The sequence below is a fragment of the Kogia breviceps genome, chromosome X (genome assembly GCF_026419965.1).
Source record: "Kogia breviceps isolate mKogBre1 chromosome X, mKogBre1 haplotype 1, whole genome shotgun sequence".
Taxonomy (NCBI): domain Eukaryota; kingdom Metazoa; phylum Chordata; class Mammalia; order Artiodactyla; family Physeteridae; genus Kogia; species Kogia breviceps.
The window spans coordinates 89,345,345-89,365,496 of record NC_081330.1 but is presented as its reverse complement, the minus strand read 5'-3'; the positions used below and the strand labels follow the sequence as shown (position 1 = coordinate 89,365,496).

Below are 20,152 nucleotides of genomic sequence, written 5' to 3'. Positions count from 1 at the left end.
GACCTCATGGCAGCAGACTGCACTGCCTCTGCACAGTGCCTGCAACTAATGCAGTTAGTTCCCAGAAGGAACATTATATGCATTCAACCAGGATGCGGCCCAGGCTACCTCTCCCCTACTTCCTCACAACCCAGGTTGGGGCCTAGGCACCTAGTTATCATACATGATTGAAGCGATAGGGTTCCTTAGGTCCTCCACTTACCAGGTAAACCCCATCAATGCCCTGGAACTTTCCCAATAACCAGGGTATTCAGCATATCCCAGATTTGGAGGCTCCTTCTGTCCCTAACAACTGGGATCAGAAGCCCTCAGGGGTTAGGCATGAGAAGGCTTGTATTCTGAGGGGTTGGCACCTAGTGGGCTCCAAGCAGGGATAAGGCCTCCAGTGAGGAGTTTGACATCATTAAATCCTATGAGGTAGGTAAATACTGTTTAGCCCCATTTTACAGTTGAGGAAACAGGCACAGAAAGGTCAAAGGACTTGCCCAGTGTCAAACTAGTAAGTGATAAAAAAAAAATGGGACTAGACCTGTCCCCAGAGCCCAGGCTCTGCTCCTAGCACCCAACCAAATCCTACCAACTTGTCAAGGTCTAGCTCAAATGTGACCTCCAGGAAGCCTGGAGCTGATCATCCTCTTCTCAATTCAAAGCACCTAATGATTCAGCTAACCACGGGAACTCATGAACCCACTAGCATCTCCTTAGTAGGAGGGTAGAGATCATGTCTGATTAAGTTCTGTATTCCTAGCATAGAGTCTGACAAAGAGGGTGTTCAGTATGTACTTGATGAACACACGAAATGAATGAAAACATTAATGAGTGAATGAGGGTGGTTTCACGTAACTGCCTGAATCCTGAGGTCTGGAATACCTATGCCCAGCGCCGGGGTGCTGTCATACTAAGCTCTCTTGGAATCAAATTCAGCCTAGGCTCCTTCTAAAATGGGTCTCCAATATCTTTATTATTTTGCAAACACACCCACATGCGCACATGTGGACACATATACACACACGTACATATCCACACACAAGCGAAATGCAGGGGGCCCAAGGAACCCATGATTATGGGTGACGGAGTAAGGTCCAGGGTGGTGGAAGAGGGGATGGACAGATGGCCCTATTCAGCTCAGCACCTCCTTCCAGAGCCAGGATGCTCCCTGAAGCTCAGGAATTTTTGCTCCAGAACTAACATCACCTCTGTTCCTCTTCATGCTTGATAGCAGTGCCTAAATCCCATGATACCAAACAGGGACAGGAGATAGGGGAAGGCTGGGAGCCAAATATCCAGAGATTGGGAGAGGCGTAACTTAGGGATCCAGACAAGGCAGGAGGGCAGAACTACTGCTACTGCTCATTGGGGTTGGGGTTGGCATCTGGGTACTTGGTGAGGTCGAAGGTCAGGACTTTGCTGATCACACAGTCCCCTTGCTGAAGGAGGAGAGAGAAAAAGAAAAATAAAATTGTAAGGAGAGAATTAAGAGGGGTCAAGTGCCCCAGGATTGTGGGGCCTCAAACCCTCCTCCCTATATAGCTGCCCAAAGCCCAGGCAATGGTTCTCTGGGTATGAGAGGATGTGCTCAGTCCCATGTGCCTTCTTTTCCTGCCTATCTCTGTCTGCACTCTCCTCCTTTTCTCTGCTGTCTGGCTGCCTCTGCCTTGCCTTTCCACCTGTCCCCAAATGAAATAGCCCTGCCCAGCTGAGCTGGCTAAGCCTCCAGGGCAGGGCTCCAACAAGCCCAGATGGCCATTCAGGACCTGAGTCCCTATGCTCCCCCACCCCCCTGCCCCTCCACTGCAGCCTTCCCTTCCTGTCCTGGGGAGTCAGGCAGGGAGTGGGGCTGGCTCCTGAGCCAGACCCGCCCTACCTCGGGGTAGACTCCAATGAGGCTCTCAGCCTTGGTGTAGAACTCCTCCTTGAGAGAAATGACGATGGCCTGGAAGTTGCAAGTCGACTGCTCCTTGATGTAATTTGCTACCTGTGGGAGGGGCCGTGGAGCACTTAGCAGTGCTGAAGCCCTCACACTCCTTGTCTTATCCAGTCAGGACCAGAGGCAGATGGGGTGGGGTAGGGGGTGGAGGGTTGGGGGAAGAGAGGCTGAAAGGAGGCCACTGACTAGCACAGTGCAGATGACCCTGGGCCCAGCCTCCCAGGCACAGAGAACAGGCTGCAGGAATGGCTAGGGCGCACTCAGGAGTTGTTCCCTGAAACCCAGCCCCGACCTCGGGGCCTCCCTCCCAGGCCCCACTTTCCTTGCACCCACCTTGCCAATGTTGGTGTTATCCAGGGCAGCATCGATCTCATCCAGGACGAAGAAGGGGGCTGGCTTGTAGCTGGGAAGGAACCAGTAGGTGAGCTGACACTGATGGGGGCAGGGGCGGGGCATGACAGCCCCAGAGCCCATCATACAGGCCAGCACCCCCTTCCATTTCTTCAGAGATTAAAAAACCCAGGTCTGAATGTTGCCTGAGCCCCTAAAGGCCAATATACCAACTGAGTCCTCCTTTGCATCCAGCCCTGCACTCCAGGATCCCACAGAACAGAAGACATGGTCCTCTCTGGAATGTCCAGGTTGGCTGGGGAGATAAAGCTGTCCTAGGCTCTGGCCATATTGACCAAGCTACCTGGAGGTCTATCCCACCCACTCACACCATGTCTCCCTGCCTCTGCACATGCTGTACCCTCTGCCTTGGAATGCCTACTACTCTCCCTGGCTAACTTCTACTTATCCTTTGCATTTCCTGCTCAAGTGTTAGCCGCCCTTGAAAGGCTTTCCTGGCTACCCACACCCTCCCAGACTGGGTTGGTGGCTCTCCTCTGTGCATCCACAGCTCACACGCTCACCCGGTTACAACATTTAGCTCACTGTCTGTTTACACATCTGGCTCCCACTAGACCATGAGCTCCTTGAAGACAAAAACCATGTCTGACTCATCTGTGTCCCTAATCCCTCAACAAGGTCTGGTAGAGAGCAGCCCTCAATAAATGCTCACTGAATGATGCTGTACAATCAAGCACTAAGTTGTGGGGGGGGGACTCAGATTCAAGTACTGTTGGCATTCAGGAGGGGGAGGTCAGGGTATGCCACAGTGGTCAAAGCAGGCTTCCTAGAGGAACAGGAGGAAGAGAATGAGATGTGAAGGGGTGGAAGGCGATGGCCAAGCTAGATTCGCATGAAAAGCAAATCTTTGCATGAGCCAGCAACCATGTGAGCAAAAGCCTGGAGGTGGGACTGAATACATGCAGGGGAGGGCGTGCTGAGTGGATGAGGCTGGATTGGGAAGACAGGTCCAGGAAACCAAGGCCAGATATGCTGTAGTAGGTAGGGAAACAGGGATTCAATCCAGAGTCCACCAGATCATCTTCACCTTGGCATAACTCTGCATATCCTTGGACCCCAGAACCTCCAGTGGCCTCAGTACAGTCTCCACCAACTGCCCTGGGTGGGTGGGTGGGTGGGGCACAGCCATACCTGTGGATGGCAAAGAGCAGGGCCAGAGCTGCCACTGTTTTTTCGCCCCCTGACAAGTTGTCCATGGGCCGGAAGCGTTTGCCAGGAGCCACACAGTTGTAGTTAATGCCATCCAAGTAGGGCTCCTCAGGGTTCTCAGGGCCCAGGAATGCCTAGGGGGAAAGAAGATGGGTCAAGGGTCTGGGTCTAGATGGGGATGAGGACAGGAAGCCTAGAGGGAAGGGCAAATGAGGATGGGTAGGGGCTAGTTGGGTAAGGGGCTCCAGCCTACCTGGGCACTGCTGTTACGGGACAGGGCCTTGTAGATCTCATCAATGTTGGTGGCCACTGATTCAAAACAGGCATTGAAGCGGTCAAAGCGCTCCTTCTTGATCTGTTCAAATGCCTGCTTGGCCTTCTTGGCTCGCTTTCGGGCTGCCTCAAACTCTGCCACAAGGGAAAGACAGGTGACCCCTCAGTACCCAGGTTCTGCCAAGGCTGAGACCATGCCCTGGCAAAAATGACCTACAACTGACAATCCACAGAGCAGGGATATCCCACAGGAAAAGGAATGCCTGCGGAGAGGCCCAGGAAGACAGTTCCACGATCACCTGTATCTAGTGGGCCAGCCACATAGTGCAAAGGAAGAAACATGGGCTTGCAGCCACATAACATGGATTCTTCCCTGGGCTCTACCAGCAACGAGCTGTGTGACCTCAGGCAGGTCACTCATTCTCTCTAAACCTCAGCAGTTTTCTACTCTATAAAACAGGTGTGATAATCCCTACTGTTTAGGGCTCTTGGGAGTTTCGAGTAAGAAAGCACATAAAAACAGGAGCTGTGGTGATGTGTAACAGGCCCTTGCCATACCTCTAGTCTCCTGCCTTCATCTTAGAACCAAGAAGAAGAGGAAACCCTTACCGTCTGAGGTTTCCTGGAACTTGTCTCGGACACTTTCCAGCTTTTCCATGGCTTTCATGTTGGGGGCAGCAATACGCTGGAGCACACTCTGCTGCTCATTCAGCTTCTGCTGCAGTGTGTTCATCTCCTGCTTGATCTCCTCCTCGGCCTGGGCATCCTGCAAATCCCAGGCCCAGCAACATCAAGAAGGGCCAGGCCCCTACAGAGATACCTGATCCGAGCGGGGGCCTGGGGACCTACTCCCACGCAGAAGGCAGGTTCTTTTTCCCTTACCCTGCTCCTCTCATCAGGTCCTGCCAACAGTAACCATTCCCACCATCCCTAGAAATTACAGGCTGACATCGCTTTTCTCATCTCTAGCCCTTCCCCCAGGCCCTGTCAACCTCTCCATCTCTCAGGAGGAGCAGCTGGTGGTGCCCCTCTCTGGCTCTCAGCCCAGGCCATGAGCCAGCACAATCCCAGGGTGACCTAGAGGCTCCCACACAGGCTGGTCTGGACTCCACTTACAGCTCTACAATGAATAAGGCAACTCACGTTTTCTGCTCAGATCACCACACCTGAGCAAATTCCATTTGAACTTGGTTTTAGGTCTTATGGATATTGTGATGCATGTCTGGGCTTGTGCCTTTCTGCCACTTTTAGTCAATAAATATTTACTGAATGCCTTCCAATGCCAGGCACTGGCCACTCATATCCTGTGAGTCATGGCTCCTGTGTTCATAGAGCTCATGGACTAACAGAGGAATGCATATAAGCAAACAATCAGAACATCGTATGGTGAATACCCAAACAATGATAAACAGATGGTGATGGGTCAGCACACAAGAAGGGCACCCAACTCAGACAATGGGGCTAGGGAAGGCTTCCAGGAATGTTTTTAAGCTCAGGCCTGTAGGATGAATGGTGAGGACAGAGAGGAGGAACAGTCTTCTATGCAGACAGGAGTATCACATGCAAAACCAGGGTTTATTCACGGTTCATTCAAGGAAATCAAAGCAATTCAAAAAAGTAATCAACTTTAATGAACTTCAAAAGCCAAACGGGAATTCCCTGGCCGTCCAGTGGTTACGACTCAGCGGTTTCACTGCCAGGGCCCAGGTTCAATCCTTGATCAGGGAACTAAGACCCCACAAGCCACACAGCACAGCAGAAAAAAAAAAAGCCAAACAAAATTCAACATGGCAATAGGAGCAACTGTGTGTGTGTGTGTGTGTGTGTGTGTGTGTGTGTGTGTGTGTGTGTGTGTGTGTGTGTGTGTGTGTGTAAGCACACGCGTGCCTGTGCGCTAGGCAAAGAGACAAAGCTGGAGACACATGAAGAAGCCCAATGATAATGGGCCTTTTAAGAAATCTGGATTTTATCCCAAGGGAGGTGAGGTACCACTGAATGACTTCAAGCACAGGAAGGACATGAATATATATATATATTTCAGAAAAGCCTTTCTGAACATCTTTCTATATATATGTATGTATGGAGTGATTCGTGGATACAGTATAAGTAAAATATGAAAGGTACACAATAGAATGCTATCTTTTATCTAAAAGAGGAAATGTAAATAATTTACAAACAAATATATTTGTATTTTAAAAATATAACAACAACAAAAAGATAATCCAAAAATTAAAATGGTCACACATACAGGAAGGGGGGTAAAGTTGGACAAGAAAGGAAGCTAGGGCTTCCCTGGTGGCGCAATGGTTGAGAATCCACCTGCCGATGCAGGGGACACGGGTTCGTGCCCCGGTCCGGGAAGATCCCACATGCTGCGGAGCGGCTGGGCCCGTGAGCCATGGCCGCTGAGCCTGTGCATCCGGATCCCATGCTCTGCAACAGGAGAGGCCACAACAGTGAGAGGCCCACGTACCACAAAAAAAAAAAAAAAAAAAAAAAAAAAAAAAAAAAAAAGAAAGGAAGATAAACTTCTCTTCATATATCTTGTATTGTATTATACTTCTGGTTTTAGAATCAAATGAAGAATTTACATAATTATAAAACAAAATTAAATTGAATCAAAATGTGAAAGCCACTGGGTAAAAAAACTGTTGGGGAACAAGATACTGACGAGATGCCAAAGAATCACCCTAAAGATTCCTTATTACTTACAAAGGTAAAAGTGTATGCTTAGCATTGAGATCTGGCAATTGATACCTTAACTGAGGATCAAACCTAGCATCATGAATAGTGGGACACCCTAACACTATGTGCCTCTTGGCGTGATGCAATATAAAGTACACAGTGGGGAGTTCCCTGGCGGTCCAGTGATTAGGACTTGGTGCTTTCACTACCATGGCCTGGGTTCAATCTCTGCTTGGGGAACTAAGATGCTGCCAGCCACACTGCGCAGCTGCCGTGGAGGGGGAGTACATAGTGAAATGTTTTTGCCAAAAAATTACTTAACCCAAATCTATCAAGCCTCTAAAATAGTTCAAACTTCCAATTCATAGGAAATACAAGATTAGGTAGAACAAATTAAACAGAGTAATGAAAGGAAACTAACAGATCCATAATGTACCCATAACATATCCTGTTCTTCAAAACAACATGTAGACTGTTCAAAAGATCAATGCTATGAAAAAAGGTGAGGGGACTGCTCCACATTAAAAGAAACTAACTAACTAAATAAAAGAAACTAAAGAGACAGAACAACCAAAAGCAATGCATGAATTTGACTGGATCGCAGCTTTAAAAAAAACAAACTACTACAAAAGACACTTTGTAACAACTAGGGAAATTTGAATATGGGTGGAATATTAGACATAAAATTATTAATTTTCTTAGGCATAAAATTGAACTGTGGTTATGGAGGAGAATCCCTTGTTCCATCATGCTGAAGAATTTAGAGTTGAAGTCTACAACTTCCTTCAAAAGGTTCAGCAAAAACAAAGAGTGTGCAGTGCAGAGGGAGGGAGAGAGTTAAGAGAGATAAGAGAGAAAGCAAACTGGGAAAATGTTCATTGGTCAATCTAAGGTGAAAGGCATATGGGTGTTCAACTGTACTATTCTTTCAGTTTTTCTTGTAGGTTTGAAAAGTTTCAAAATTAAACTTGGAAAAAAAAGGAGAATACTAAAAAGCAAAATCCTTTAAAAACTGAAAACTAGGGCTTCCCTGGTGGCGCAGTGGTTGAGAGTCCGCCTGCCGATGCAGGGGACACGGGTTCGTGCCCCGGTCCGGGAAGATCCCACGTGCCGCGGAGCTGCTGGCTCCGTGAGCCGTGGCCCCTGAGCCTGCGCGTCCGGAGCCTGCGCTCCGCAACGGGAGAGGCCACGACAGTGAGAGGCCCGCGAACCGCAAAAAAAAAAAAAAAAAAAAACTGAAAACTAAACGAAAGAAATCTGACTATATATTAAGCTGGTTAAACACTCAGAAGATTCTTTCAAATCACTTTAAAACATAGGAACACAACTATCCATGCCCAATGAGCCATTAGCTTAATGAGCCATTAGCATCAAGGAAATCTTAAATAGCATTCAATAACTGAATTGTTACTAATAATATCTTATTATGATTTTCTATATATATGATAGGCTAAAGTAAATATACTATTGAATACTTGCTAGAAACCAGATTTTTAGCAATAATTGGAAACTCAAACATAAAATCAACGTTAAACTATGAAAATTACAATTTCAATTGGAAGTATCAATATGAACTCATGATACATTTTTCCCTCAAAATAAAAAACGCATTTTGTAGCCCAGTCTACTGAAAAGTTCTAGAAGCACTGAGCAACCCAGCAGTCATGAACATTCCAGTGTCCAGATGGTAGTTGCTAAATAATAGCATTCCCTACTAAAAGAAGTCAGAGCTTCTCAGAGAAATGGCTAATTCCAGATCTGGGGTGGGAAACGTAAAGGATGAGACTGGACATACCAGAAAGCAAGGAAGATATCAAAGACTATAAGAAGGGACTTCCCTGGTGGTCCAGTGGTTAAGAATCTGCCTTCCAATACGAGGGGGTGGGTTCAATCCCTGGTCGGGGAACTAAAATCCCACATGCCACGCAGCACAGCCAAAAAAAAAAAAACTACAAGAGCTGTGTCAAAATTATTCAGAAGCCAACTTGAACGAGTTCCCACTGGCCAAAGATACAACACCTTGATGCAGTGAGAAGGATAATAACCACAACAGAGTGCAACACATCAAATGTGTTTAAATCCTTAAGTTCATAATAACATGAAAACAACTCAGTGGACAAATCTTGAGAATGCCAAAGAACCAACTCATTATTTTATAAGCTGGTAAATAAAGGGAAAGAATCAAGCACATATATCCTGCCTTTCCTATACAAATTACCTCAGGGTAACCAAATAATTGATGAGAGGAAATCTCTTTATAGTATTCCAGCTAATAAAGAAATGATAGAATAAGATGACCATTTTGCAACCCCTGACAAATTATGTAATGGATCTAGGCAATAATCATCATGGCTGCAAGCCACACAAAAAGAGCCAATGACCAGACATTATAAACCTCCTGATGGAAGTAATGATATCATATGAAGTAGTCTTGACCAAAATAAACCCCCAAACTTGAATCTAATCAAACCTCTAGATCTGAGCTGTCCAATACAGTAGCCACAAGCCACATGTCACTACTGAGCATGAAAAATGCAGCTAGTGTGACTGAGGAACTAAAGTTTTAATTTTATTGAATGCTAGCTAATTTAAATTTAAAAACTGATACTCAATTCAGTTACTACAAAACTTCTAAGTATATTTGGAACAACTTGGGTATGTGGTTCTCCTTTTTCAATTGTAAATTTTAGGATATCTAAATACAGATCAAGTATTTCTGAGTAAAATTTAGCATCCAAATTGAGTGGTGCTGGAAGCTTAAAATAGATAATGAATTTTGAAGACTTAGTACAAAGAGATGGTTAAATTTCTCATCAATAATTTTTATACTGTTTATGCATTGAAATGATCATTCTTTTGGATATACTCAGTTAAACAAAATATAGTATTAAAATTAATTTCACGTTTTAAAAGTTACGCATGTGGGTGATACTGTCTCTATTGAACAGCACTGATCTACATCTAACTACCCACTTACAGGAACTATGGGGGACAGCAGAACTTATTTTTTTTGCTTCGTTCTGGGGGAACATTTTAAAAACCACAGGATACAATCAACAATGTACAGAATGTAGAAAATCCTTCAGGAGAAATGAGTGAATTTCTTCAACAACAATAAATATTGCAGAGAAAAATAAAAACAGACAGAGGGGGAACTTTTGGATTAAATGAGACTTAGGAGACATCATCAACCAATCACTATATCAATCATCTATCTCTCTTTCATCTTACTTGACTCCCAGTTCAAGCAAGCAAACTATGAGTGTGTGTGTGTATAACAATCAGGGAAATGTGAATACTAATCATAATATTATTATTAAGGAATTATATAATAATATATAACTCCAATGTTAAGTAATTGGGTTTTTTGTATGATAATGATTCTAAATATTTTTAAGAATTTTCTCTTATAGAGATACATTCTGAAATATTTACAAATGAAATGACATGGTGTCCAGAATTTTTTTAATAACCTGGGGGTGGGAAGGGGAGGATGGAGTGTGTGGGGGTGCATATGAAACAAGTTTGGCCATGAGTTGATAACTGCTGAAACTGGTGATGGCCACATGAGACAGCACTGTACTATTTTACTTCTGCATATGAAATTTTCCATAATAAAAATCTAATAAGAACAATAGCAAAAATCAACCTGAAGTGGCTCCCGCTGACCAAGAATGGGACAATTTGAATATCAAAAAGAAAAATGACTCCAAATAGACTGAAACATACCAAAAGACATTTAAACACTTAAGTTTATAATAAATATAAATTAGAAACCTCACTGGTCACTAACTTTAAAGGTTACAAGGGCAACCAACTCATTCTGAAAGCTGGTAAATAAAGGCAAAGAACTAAGTATTTATTCTACCTTTTCTGTACTAGCTGAATTTCAAGGGAACTAAACAGTTGATGTGAGAAAGTTCTTTTTTAGAAATCCAATTAATAAATGTAGGAGGAATGAAAGAATCAAAAAATTACCATTTTGCAGCCCTTAATAGATGTAGGCAATGATCGTTCGTTAATAGCTGCTAAAACCAGCTGTGAAAGGCTGATAGGGAACTTTATAAGATTGATGGGGCTAACAACACCTGAACATGGTGATCATGATTGTTTTTCCTTTTTTAACTTTACATTACGTAAATTTTTAAACATTTACAGAAATGCAGAGAATAATACAATAATACCCAGCTTCAATAATTATCAACTCATGGCCAATACTCTGCCATCTATACCCAATTTCTTTCTATATTCAACTATTTTAAACCAAATCTCAAATGTTTCATCCATAAATACTTCAGTATGTACCTCTAAAACAGGGTTTCTGAATCTCAGCACTAATGATATTTTGAGCCAAATAATTTGTTGTTGTGGGGGCTGTCCTTTGTGCACTGTAGGATGTTTAGCAGCATCCCTGCTGTCTACCCATTAGATACTGGTAGCAACCTCTGCCCCAGTTGTGACAACTGGGTGTGACAAGAGTATCTCCAGACATCACCAAATGTCCCCTGGGGAGGCAAAATCCACCCCACCCATTGAGAAGCACTGCTGTAAAAGGTAAGGACATTTTAAAAATAAAACCACAATACCATTATCACCTAAAAATATTAACAGCAATTCCTGAACATCATAAACTATCTGGTCAGTGTTCAAATTATCCCAACTGTGTTACATAAAAAATTTTTTACAGGTTTTTTTCAAAGCAGGTTCCAAATAAGGTGCCCACATTACAATTGGCTGATATGTCTCTTAAATCTCACTTAATCTATAAATTCCCCTGCCTCTCTTTTCTTTGCAATGGATTCAAGGGAAGGCCACACATTGTAATTGGTTGATTTGTCTCATAAGCCTTATAAAAGTTCTCCCTTTCTGTTTATTTCTTTCTTCCCATCTACTTATGGAAGAGACCAGGTCTTTTGTCCTTTAGAGTTTTCCACAGTCTGGATTTAGTTAACTGCATCCCTGTGCTTTTATTTAACATGTTCCTCTGGCACCAGTGTTTCATATAATTGGTGGACATAAAAGCTTAATCAGATCCTTGTTTGAGTTTTTGGCAAGAATATTTCATAGGTAGTGTTGAGCATTCATCAATCTTATCATTACAAAGATAGAGAGAACTGACATTCAGTATCTACTGATGCGATGCAAAAGGAAGTTCATGAGTACACAGTACCACGTATGATATATTCTTGCCAAAAATAAAAAATGAATCTGAATCCAATCAAACCACAGATTTAACTACCAGTTTATAGGAAACACAAAGATGGAAGAACATGTTAAAAAACATCATGGGACACAATCAGCCAAATTCAGAGTATAGAAAATTGTACAAGACCAATGACCCAGTTTCTTCCATAAATAGCAAGAAAAAAATAAAAAGGGATAAAAAAATGTTATAGACCATAAGAGACCAATTTTAAAACATGGACCTCACTTGAATCCTGATTTAAACACAGAAACAATATTTTTAAAAAAGATATTTATGGGACATTCATGGAAATCTAAACATTTATTGAATATCAGGTGACATTACAAAGTTAGTGCTAATTTTTTGGTATAATATCATGGTTACATTTTTAAAAAAGGAGTCCTAGAGATATATACTGAGGTAATTATGAATGGAATATCTAGAATTTGATTTAAAATGTGCCAATCAGGAGGGGGAAGGGTATAAAGAACAGGACTGACCATATGTTGCTAATTATTGAAGCTGGATGATGGGTACCTGGGGTTCATCATATTATTCTCTCTACTTCTGTATCTGTTTGAAATTTTCCATAATGAAAAGGTTAAAAAAAATCAAGTCCCCCTGCCTGGCTATAAGGAAAGATTGAAAAGCATCAGAAACTATTTAGAAGGCTCCTACAGTAGTCCATGTGAGTGGTGACAGCAGCCTGAACTAGAGAGACAGTGGAAACAGAGAAAAGTAGAATTCAGTAGATATCTGGAAGGTAAAATTGACAGGGCTTGGTAATTCACTGAATATGCAAAGTGAGAGAGAGAGTTAAGGACAAGGCTCAGATTTCTGGTTTGAACCTGGGGCTGGCACTGAAGAGAAGAGGCCGATTTGAGGAGGAAGGCTGGGGTATGAGGTACCTGTGGGCCCTAGCATAGAGATGGCAGCTGAAGCCAGGGGAGTAGAGGAGATACCCAGGACGAGACAACGCCAAATGAGAAGGAAAGGATGCCTGGGACGGAGCCCTGAGGAACTCCCGAGGTCTAGCTGTTCACTGTACAGGAGCCTGTTCTCCATGTATCTGGGCTGAGATGTATACACAGGTGGAAGGGGAAGACTGGCAACAGGCAGGGATGGGGGCAGCTGGGGGTGGAGGTGGAAGATGTGCCTGTGTCTGTGTCTGCATATGGGGGGAACCCATGGATCACAACTCCACACCCCCCGCCTTGCCAGCTCGCCCTTCTTTCCAAACATGGTCTGTCTCCACAGGGCCGCCCTCTCTCTGGACAGCTGGGAGGATGTACCCACTCCCCGAGGCTGAGCCTCACCTTCAGATCCTCACACAGGTCGCCGTAGTCAATCTCGATGAGGGCCTCTCGTGCATAGATATTGGAAGTTCGTTGGGAGCCACTCACTGAATCCTCCCCCTGGGAGCTACCCTGCAATGGCAAGAGGGAGAGTCAAACGGAACCGAATGGCCATAAGAGAACTTGCTCCTCTAGAGGGGGCTGAGGGGCTCCTTTGTAGCCTTTGATGTCTTTGAGAAGCACCTTGCTAGAAAGTACTTGTGGCAAAAGGAAGAGCAGCTCTGACAGCAGAAAGATCTGAGTTCAAAATTGGGCTCTACCGCCAACTAACCGTGTGACCCTGGGCAAGCCATGCTGTTGCTTGAATCCTCATTTAAACACACAAACCCTCATCTGTAACACGGGACGATGCCTGCCTGGCAGGGCTGTGCTTAGGATTAAGAGTAATTATATCACATGCTACCATGATGCCTGGCACACTGCCAGTGTTCAAAATATTTTGCTGAATTAAATGGAAATGCTATTTGGGAAGAAAGGAGGGAGAAAAACATGTGGGACTGAAATACATGTTCAGGTCAAAGACAAGATATCTGCAAACCTTCTCTCAGTTACCATTCCCACCCCCTTGCTACCAAGCTTCACTTCCAGTGGATAAAATGCCTTGGCTCTTCTATTGGCTGGTGTCCCTCCCTTTCCCATAACTAAGCTTCATCACCTCTGCATCGCTGATGTCCCTTACCCAACTCTCTCCTGGCCAACCTCCCTCACTGCAGCTAAGTTACCATCCCTCAGGTCCCTCAATTCCGTCTTCCTTTGCTCTTGGCTAATGTCCCTCAATTCCCACTCCTACCAATACCCATCACCTGCTAGAACTATCCTAGCTCAAGTCCCTAAGGTTAATGAATGACTTCCTCTTCTCCTGGCTTACCTACTGACATGCAGCCCTACCCCCAACAACTTCCCTCTCACACCAAGGCTATTACCTTTCACCTCACCTGCCTTCACAGCCTCTCACCCTGCCTCATCTCCCCTGCATCCCTCCTTTTAGTCTCTCACCACGTGCACCCACCATCCTTTTTTCTCTCTCTCTCTCTCACCTGCCCGCCCTAGCCACCTTCACCCCCCATTCCTGGTTATGTTATTCACAGCCCACACCCACCACCAGCCTTAATACTCACCTCTTCCTGACTAATATCGTCCATGGTGCCCTTAGACAGTGGCAACTTGATATCCTGCATCTTGCAGGCCTGTAGCAGGTTGTGGCGGTCACTACGTTTCTGTTCAAGCTTGGTCTCAATGGCTGTCACCTCCTTCTGTAAATGGGTCATTTCCCTAAGAAGATCCAGGGAAATAGGTGAGACCCAAATCCAGCAAGCTGCCCATACTATGTACGTCCCCCAGGCCCAGGCCTGAACCCACTCACTTGTTGGCGCCCCCCAGTTTCTTACGAATCTCCTCCATCTCATGGTTCTTGTCATTCACCTCTGACTTCTTGGCCAGGTGCTGATTCTTCAGGTCTTGTAGTTGGGCCATGGTCTCATCTATGATCTTCATGTGTCTTTGTTCCTCCTGGTCCCAGCATGGTGAACAGGACAAGAAGTGAAGGCTTTCCCCAGCTCACCTTGGGATCTTCTCCCACTGTCCCCACCCTTTCCACCAGACAGTTTGCTGGAATCTGTCTCCAATGAGCTCTGCTTTTACAAACCCCCATCACCCCTGAGTTCTTTTACCTTTTTCCAAATTATTTTGTTGACCTCCCCCTTACCCCAATTATACAAGTTGCCTGCTGTAGAAAAGTTCAAAGTGTAGGAAAAGTATGAAGTAGGAGGAAAAAAAGAAATTACTTGTAATTCCACCAGCCAGAGAGAACCAATTAACATTTAGCCTATTTCCCCTCAGCATTACTTACAGACAGCTCTACGTAGTTGAGACTAGATTGTAATTAAAAGTCTATATTCTGATTTAATGTTATTTAAGCATCTTTTCTACACCAAGACTACTGTCATGAGCAATAACATCAATGTTTTTAAAACACCCACAAAAACAATACTGTGTACTTTCCATGAGTACATATATATGAATGCAAAAGTATTTAAGTAAATGCCTATAAGGTCTGGAAGAATACGCCCTACATGAGATTAGCCCCAGGAAGAGTAAGGGGACTGGGATTGAGAGTGGTCAGTCAAAGGGGATTGTCATCTTACCTATTATGTTCTGATTTTTTTTAAAGGAGAATGTTTTCATTTTGATCTGAAAGTCACAGAAGGGGACATATCTGCAACTTTCTCTCAAATGGCTCATAAGAAATAATATGCAGGGCTTCCGTGGTGGCGCAGTGGTTAAGAGTCCACCTGCCAATGCAAGGCACACGGGTTTAAGCCCTGGTCCGGGAAGGTCCCACATGCCACAGAGCAACTAAGCCCATGTGCCACAAGTACTGAGCCTGTGCTCTAGAGCCCAGAAGCCACAACTACTGAGCCTGTGTGCCACAACTACTGAAGCCCGCATGCCTAGAGCCTGTGCTCCACAACAAGAGAAGCCACCACAATGAGAAGCCCGCGCACCGCAACGAAGAGTAGCCCCTGCTTGCCACAACTAGAGAAAGCCCATGCACAGCAATGAAGACCCAAAGCAGCCAAAATATTTTAAAAAAATAATTTTTTAAAAATTTAAAAATAAACAACCTGGAGGACCTCCCTGGTGGCGCAGTGGATAAGACTCCGCACTCCCAATGCAGGGGGTCTGGGTTCAATCCCTGGTCAGGGAACTAGATCCTACATGCATGCTGCAACTAAGAGTTCACATGCCAGAACTCAGGAGCCCGCCTGCTGCAACTAAGACCCAGCACAACCAAATAAATAAATAACAAAACAAAAAACAAAAACATCAACCTATGTGCCAGCAATTTGGATTTCCTCATGTATTACTGAGGAGAAATGTATTCTGAAGACTCTCAATGGATGGTGCCATATGGCCTAAGAATGCTGGTTTTGTGCATCATGGCCAGTATCCTTTAAAAAAAAAAAAATCTTGGGTGATGTGATAGGAAACAAATTACATGTAATTGTTTTAATTTGCATTCCTTTGATTTTTACTAAGGCTAAATTATATATACATGTTTATGGGTTATTTGAATCTCTTCTTGAACTGACTGTGCCACTTACTCATTTTTTCTCCCTATTTAGGTCTTAGTGTTTTTCTTATTTAGAAGAGGGCTTTATAAATTACGGATATTATCTCTTCCAATTTTTCCTCTTAGCTTTTAGTTTAGTTTTTCATGGTCTCCTTCCTTACCTTCTTGAGCTTTTCTATCTCATTTTCATCTTTTTTCACTGTCTGCTCCCACATGTGTACTTTATCCTGGTCCTCCTTCAGTTGGTTCTTTTCAAAATCCAACTGGATGCCCAAGCGAGTCTTCTGATTCTCGAACTCCAAACTGTGGAGAGAAAGGAGAACTAGGCCTAAGGCACAGGGACTCAGTTACTGCTGAATTTTAGTCACCACTCAGCTCATCCACATAAAACCATCTCCTGAAGTTACAGGACTAAGTTCCTTGGCCTAGCTTTGTAGATATGGCACAAGGCAGAGGAGACTGGGCCCAACTCCATGAATCCTCCTTTAAACACTGGAGCCCCCATTCCAAGTTCCTAGAAGGAGGCACAAAAAGGTCCACCTCAACCCACCAGCTATGATAATTCCTATTTATTAAGCTTCTATGTAATTTACATACATTACCTCTAATCCTCTAATGAACAGCTCCACAAGAAGGCATTATTATCCTAATCTTACAAATGAGGAAACTTGGGCCAAGAGGTAAAAGACCTTGCCCAAGGCCACAGAGCTGGCAAAGTGAGATTAGATCCCAGGTGTAAACACCAAAACCTGGGTTTCTTCTCCTATGGCATCCTTGCAATATAATGTGGTGGGATAAGGGGACTGGTATTCCAACTCTGCCATTTACTAGTAATGAATCTCAGACAAGTTAGTCATACTCTCTATGCCTGTTTCTTCACCGGAAACATGGAAATAATAATAGTACTTACCTCAGAGTTATTGGGAGTTAATATGTATAAAGTCCTTAGAACCATGCCTGGTACACAGTAAGTACTCAACAAATTTTAGTTATCATCACCATCTCCAGGTATACTGGCTGTATTCAGTTCATATTCAGTTCATGGGCTTTGACTCTTTCCAACTACCCCCAAAACCCCGCATACACCTCTGCCCCAACATTCCAGAATCTCTAAAGGGGCAGAGCTTGGGTAGTTAAAAAAAAAAAAATGGAGAAAACAGATTCCTGCTAGTTCCCTCCTCCCCATCTCTATAGAAACTCGAGTATGTAAGCAGCATATGCAGATACTAGCAGGACAAGCAGGTCTAACTTCCAACTGTCCCTCCACCCCCCCCAGTATGGTGTGACAGATGCTGCCAGATGTCATGCTAGCAGCTTAAACCTATTAGTCACTATAATCCAAATGGAATGTAATTAACTCTATAATTTTGAGCTATGCAATTTTAAGTTCAATCTCCTAAGCATGACTCACAAAGCTTTCTGTGATCTGGCCCCTGCTGACCTCTCCAACACCTCCGCCTTTCTCCTGACCCCATTTTTCTGCTCCAGACATTCAATACTTAGTTTGCAGAACAAGGTATGCTCTCTCACACCTCTGAGCATGCTGTTCTCACTGCTTGGAACCCTTCTTCTGTCTACTGCCTGGTTGGCTAAATCCTACTCACTCTACAGGTCTCCAGTTCATGACTCCTTGGTCTGTAAAACCTTTCCTGACGATTGTGAGCAGGTTCTTAGTTTCTATTACACTTTGCTGGCTTCCTCCCTTTTTGGTGTAATCATACCCCATAGTCCATAAAACACTTATGATCGCTGTCTGTACAAGACCTTTCCCTTGTCTCCTTTGGTTCAATCTGATTTCTACTCCTATTATCTTCCCTACAGTGAGCATGTACACCAAAGTGACATATATACACACACATACATACGTACATATATAACCTTAAAAATGCATATCCTTGTAAAATGTTGTTTTGTTTTGTTTGCGGTACGTGGGCCTCTCTCACTGTTGTGGCCTCTCCCGTTGCAGAGCACAGGCTCCGGACGCGCAGGCTCAGCGGCCATGGCTCACAGGCCTAGCCACTCCACGGCATGTGGGATCATCCCGGACCGGGGCACGAACCCGCGTCCCCTGCATCGGCAGGCGGACTCTCAACCACTGCGCCACCAGGGAAGCCCTGTTGTTTTGTTTTTAAATTTATACACATGTACAGTGTTATAAATTTATCCTGTTACTGCCTGTAAATCTAGTTCTTATCTGAACTGCTACACAGTATTCCATAGTCTGTATAGTCATCACATTTAACTTATACTTCTCTGCAGTGATGGCCGTCTACATTGCCACCAATGTCCCACTATTACAAATTATGCCAAGATGAACAACTTTGAATGTGTCTGTTTGTCACCCTGTGGCCAAAACTCTCTCTGGGATATAGACTCAGGAGTGGCTTTGCTAAGTCATTGGGCTCGTGTAGGCTTATTTTCACCAGATACTGCTACATTGTTTTAATTTCTCTAATTAGGAATGAGATGGAACATCAATTCACAGTTATTAGCCATTTGAGCTTCTCTTTCCATGAAATGTTAACTACATCCTCTCTCCATTATTCTACTGGGTCTCTAGGTTTTTATCTTTCCTTTTGTTGATTTGCAGCTCTTTGAACATTTTCCTCTGTATTTTCTATCTACCTCAAGTACAGCATCATTCTGAAACTGCTGATCTACTTGTCTGTCTCCCTCATTATTCCATAACTCCCTGAGGACAGGGACAGTCTCTGATTCAATTCTATATCCCTTGAGCCTGACTTGGGGGTAGGAGAGCAATGAACAGTTACTGTATCGGTGATGGGCTAGACGAACTGCTGACTAAAGCCCTGGGTCCAGGGGGTGACCTCCTTCAGAGAGACTGTGTCGCGTTCATCTATCTTACCCTCATCTCCCCACCCTCTCCAATACCTAGCACACGACAACTTGGCACAAGTAGGTATTCAAACAAGGTTTGTTGAACAAATGAATAAACTAAAGTGGGAAAGAAAGGAGAAACTTGCTTTGTTCTTACTATTCTTCCAACCTAGAACTTTGGTCCTCCTCTCCCACATCACCCATCAGGACAATGACAATAATAAAAGCTAAGATCTACTGGGAGTTCCCTGGTGGTCTAGTGGTTAGGATTCAGTGCTTTCACTGCCATGGCCCAAGTTCAATCCCTGGTTGGGAAACTGAGATCCTGCAAGCCACATGGCTCGACCAAAAAAAAAAAAAGCTAATATCTATTGCTCTTACTAGGTGCAAAGTATCATGCTAAATACTTTATAAGGATTAAGCCCAACCTCTGATCCACCCCAACAATTCTATGAGATAGGTATCACAGTTATCCCACCTGACGCATAAGGAAACTGGGGCTTAGAGAGGTCAAGTCACTGCCCAAGATAAATGAACCATGGAGCTGGGATTTTAACCCAGGTAAACCACGTTTAAAGCTGGTACTCTTAATCCCTATACTGTGCCACATGCTTCCCTGATGTCCCTGTTCTTTAAGGCTGACCTACCATAAATGCGCATCATTGTAAAAGCTGCTCCCTGCCTTATGATGGCATTTGACTTCCCAGATGTCAGGCTAGGGGCTCAAGGGCACCCCAGTCTCCCCTTTTAACCATACTTCCACCTACCGCTTCTTGGCGATTTCATTCTGCCGCTTCACCTTCTCTTCCTCAAACTCCCGGATGTTGCGCACACCAATCTCCCGACAAAACTCTTCAAATACCTCATCCTCTACCTGAGGGGAGAAGCAAGGGAGAGAAAAGGCCCTCTGGGTCAGAGTGCTGCTTCCAGCCTCAGTCCTGCCCTGATGCACATGCTGGCATGGCTCATCCTCTACCAACCTGATTCATCTTCTCCTTCAAGTCTTTCATTTCCCTCTCTCGACTCTGGATGATCCTCTTGATATCATTGATTCGAGGCCCAAAGTTGGCTAGCTCACTCTCCAGCTTGGACTTTTCCTGAAAGAAATGGGGTTGAGAGGACAAAAGAGACCAGAATCCTTGGAGAGAAAGAGCCACCCTAAGTATACTGGCCCCATGGACAAAAAGGTAACTCGCCACATGCTGAGAGAACCTGACTTAGCACTGCTGTCAAGTCTGCATCTTCTCTCACTTGGA

At 44.3% G+C, this 20,152-nt stretch overlaps 1 protein-coding gene across 2 annotated transcripts in view; it reads right to left on the bottom strand.

Annotated features, from left to right (window-relative positions):
* Positions 1-934: 934 nt before the first annotated feature.
* The window catches only part of SMC1A (structural maintenance of chromosomes 1A), a 33,010-nt gene continuing 13,792 nt past the window's right edge, over positions 935-20,152 (bottom strand). For both annotated transcript variants that reach the window (XM_059049736.2, XM_067023683.1), the window contains 12 exons: positions 19,877-19,993; positions 19,664-19,770; positions 16,220-16,361; positions 14,349-14,494; positions 14,104-14,257; positions 12,947-13,057; positions 4,370-4,526; positions 3,741-3,895; positions 3,470-3,621; positions 2,261-2,330; positions 1,865-1,975; positions 935-1,427 (listed from right to left, as the gene is read on the bottom strand). In XM_059049736.2, the coding sequence (XP_058905719.1) occupies positions 1,344-1,427; positions 1,865-1,975; positions 2,261-2,330; positions 3,470-3,621; positions 3,741-3,895; positions 4,370-4,526; positions 12,947-13,057; positions 14,104-14,257; positions 14,349-14,494; positions 16,220-16,361; positions 19,664-19,770; positions 19,877-19,993 (1,506 nt within the window). In that variant the 3' untranslated portion in view covers positions 935-1,343. The remainder of the gene's footprint in view (positions 1,428-1,864; positions 1,976-2,260; positions 2,331-3,469; positions 3,622-3,740; positions 3,896-4,369; positions 4,527-12,946; positions 13,058-14,103; positions 14,258-14,348; positions 14,495-16,219; positions 16,362-19,663; positions 19,771-19,876; positions 19,994-20,152) is intronic.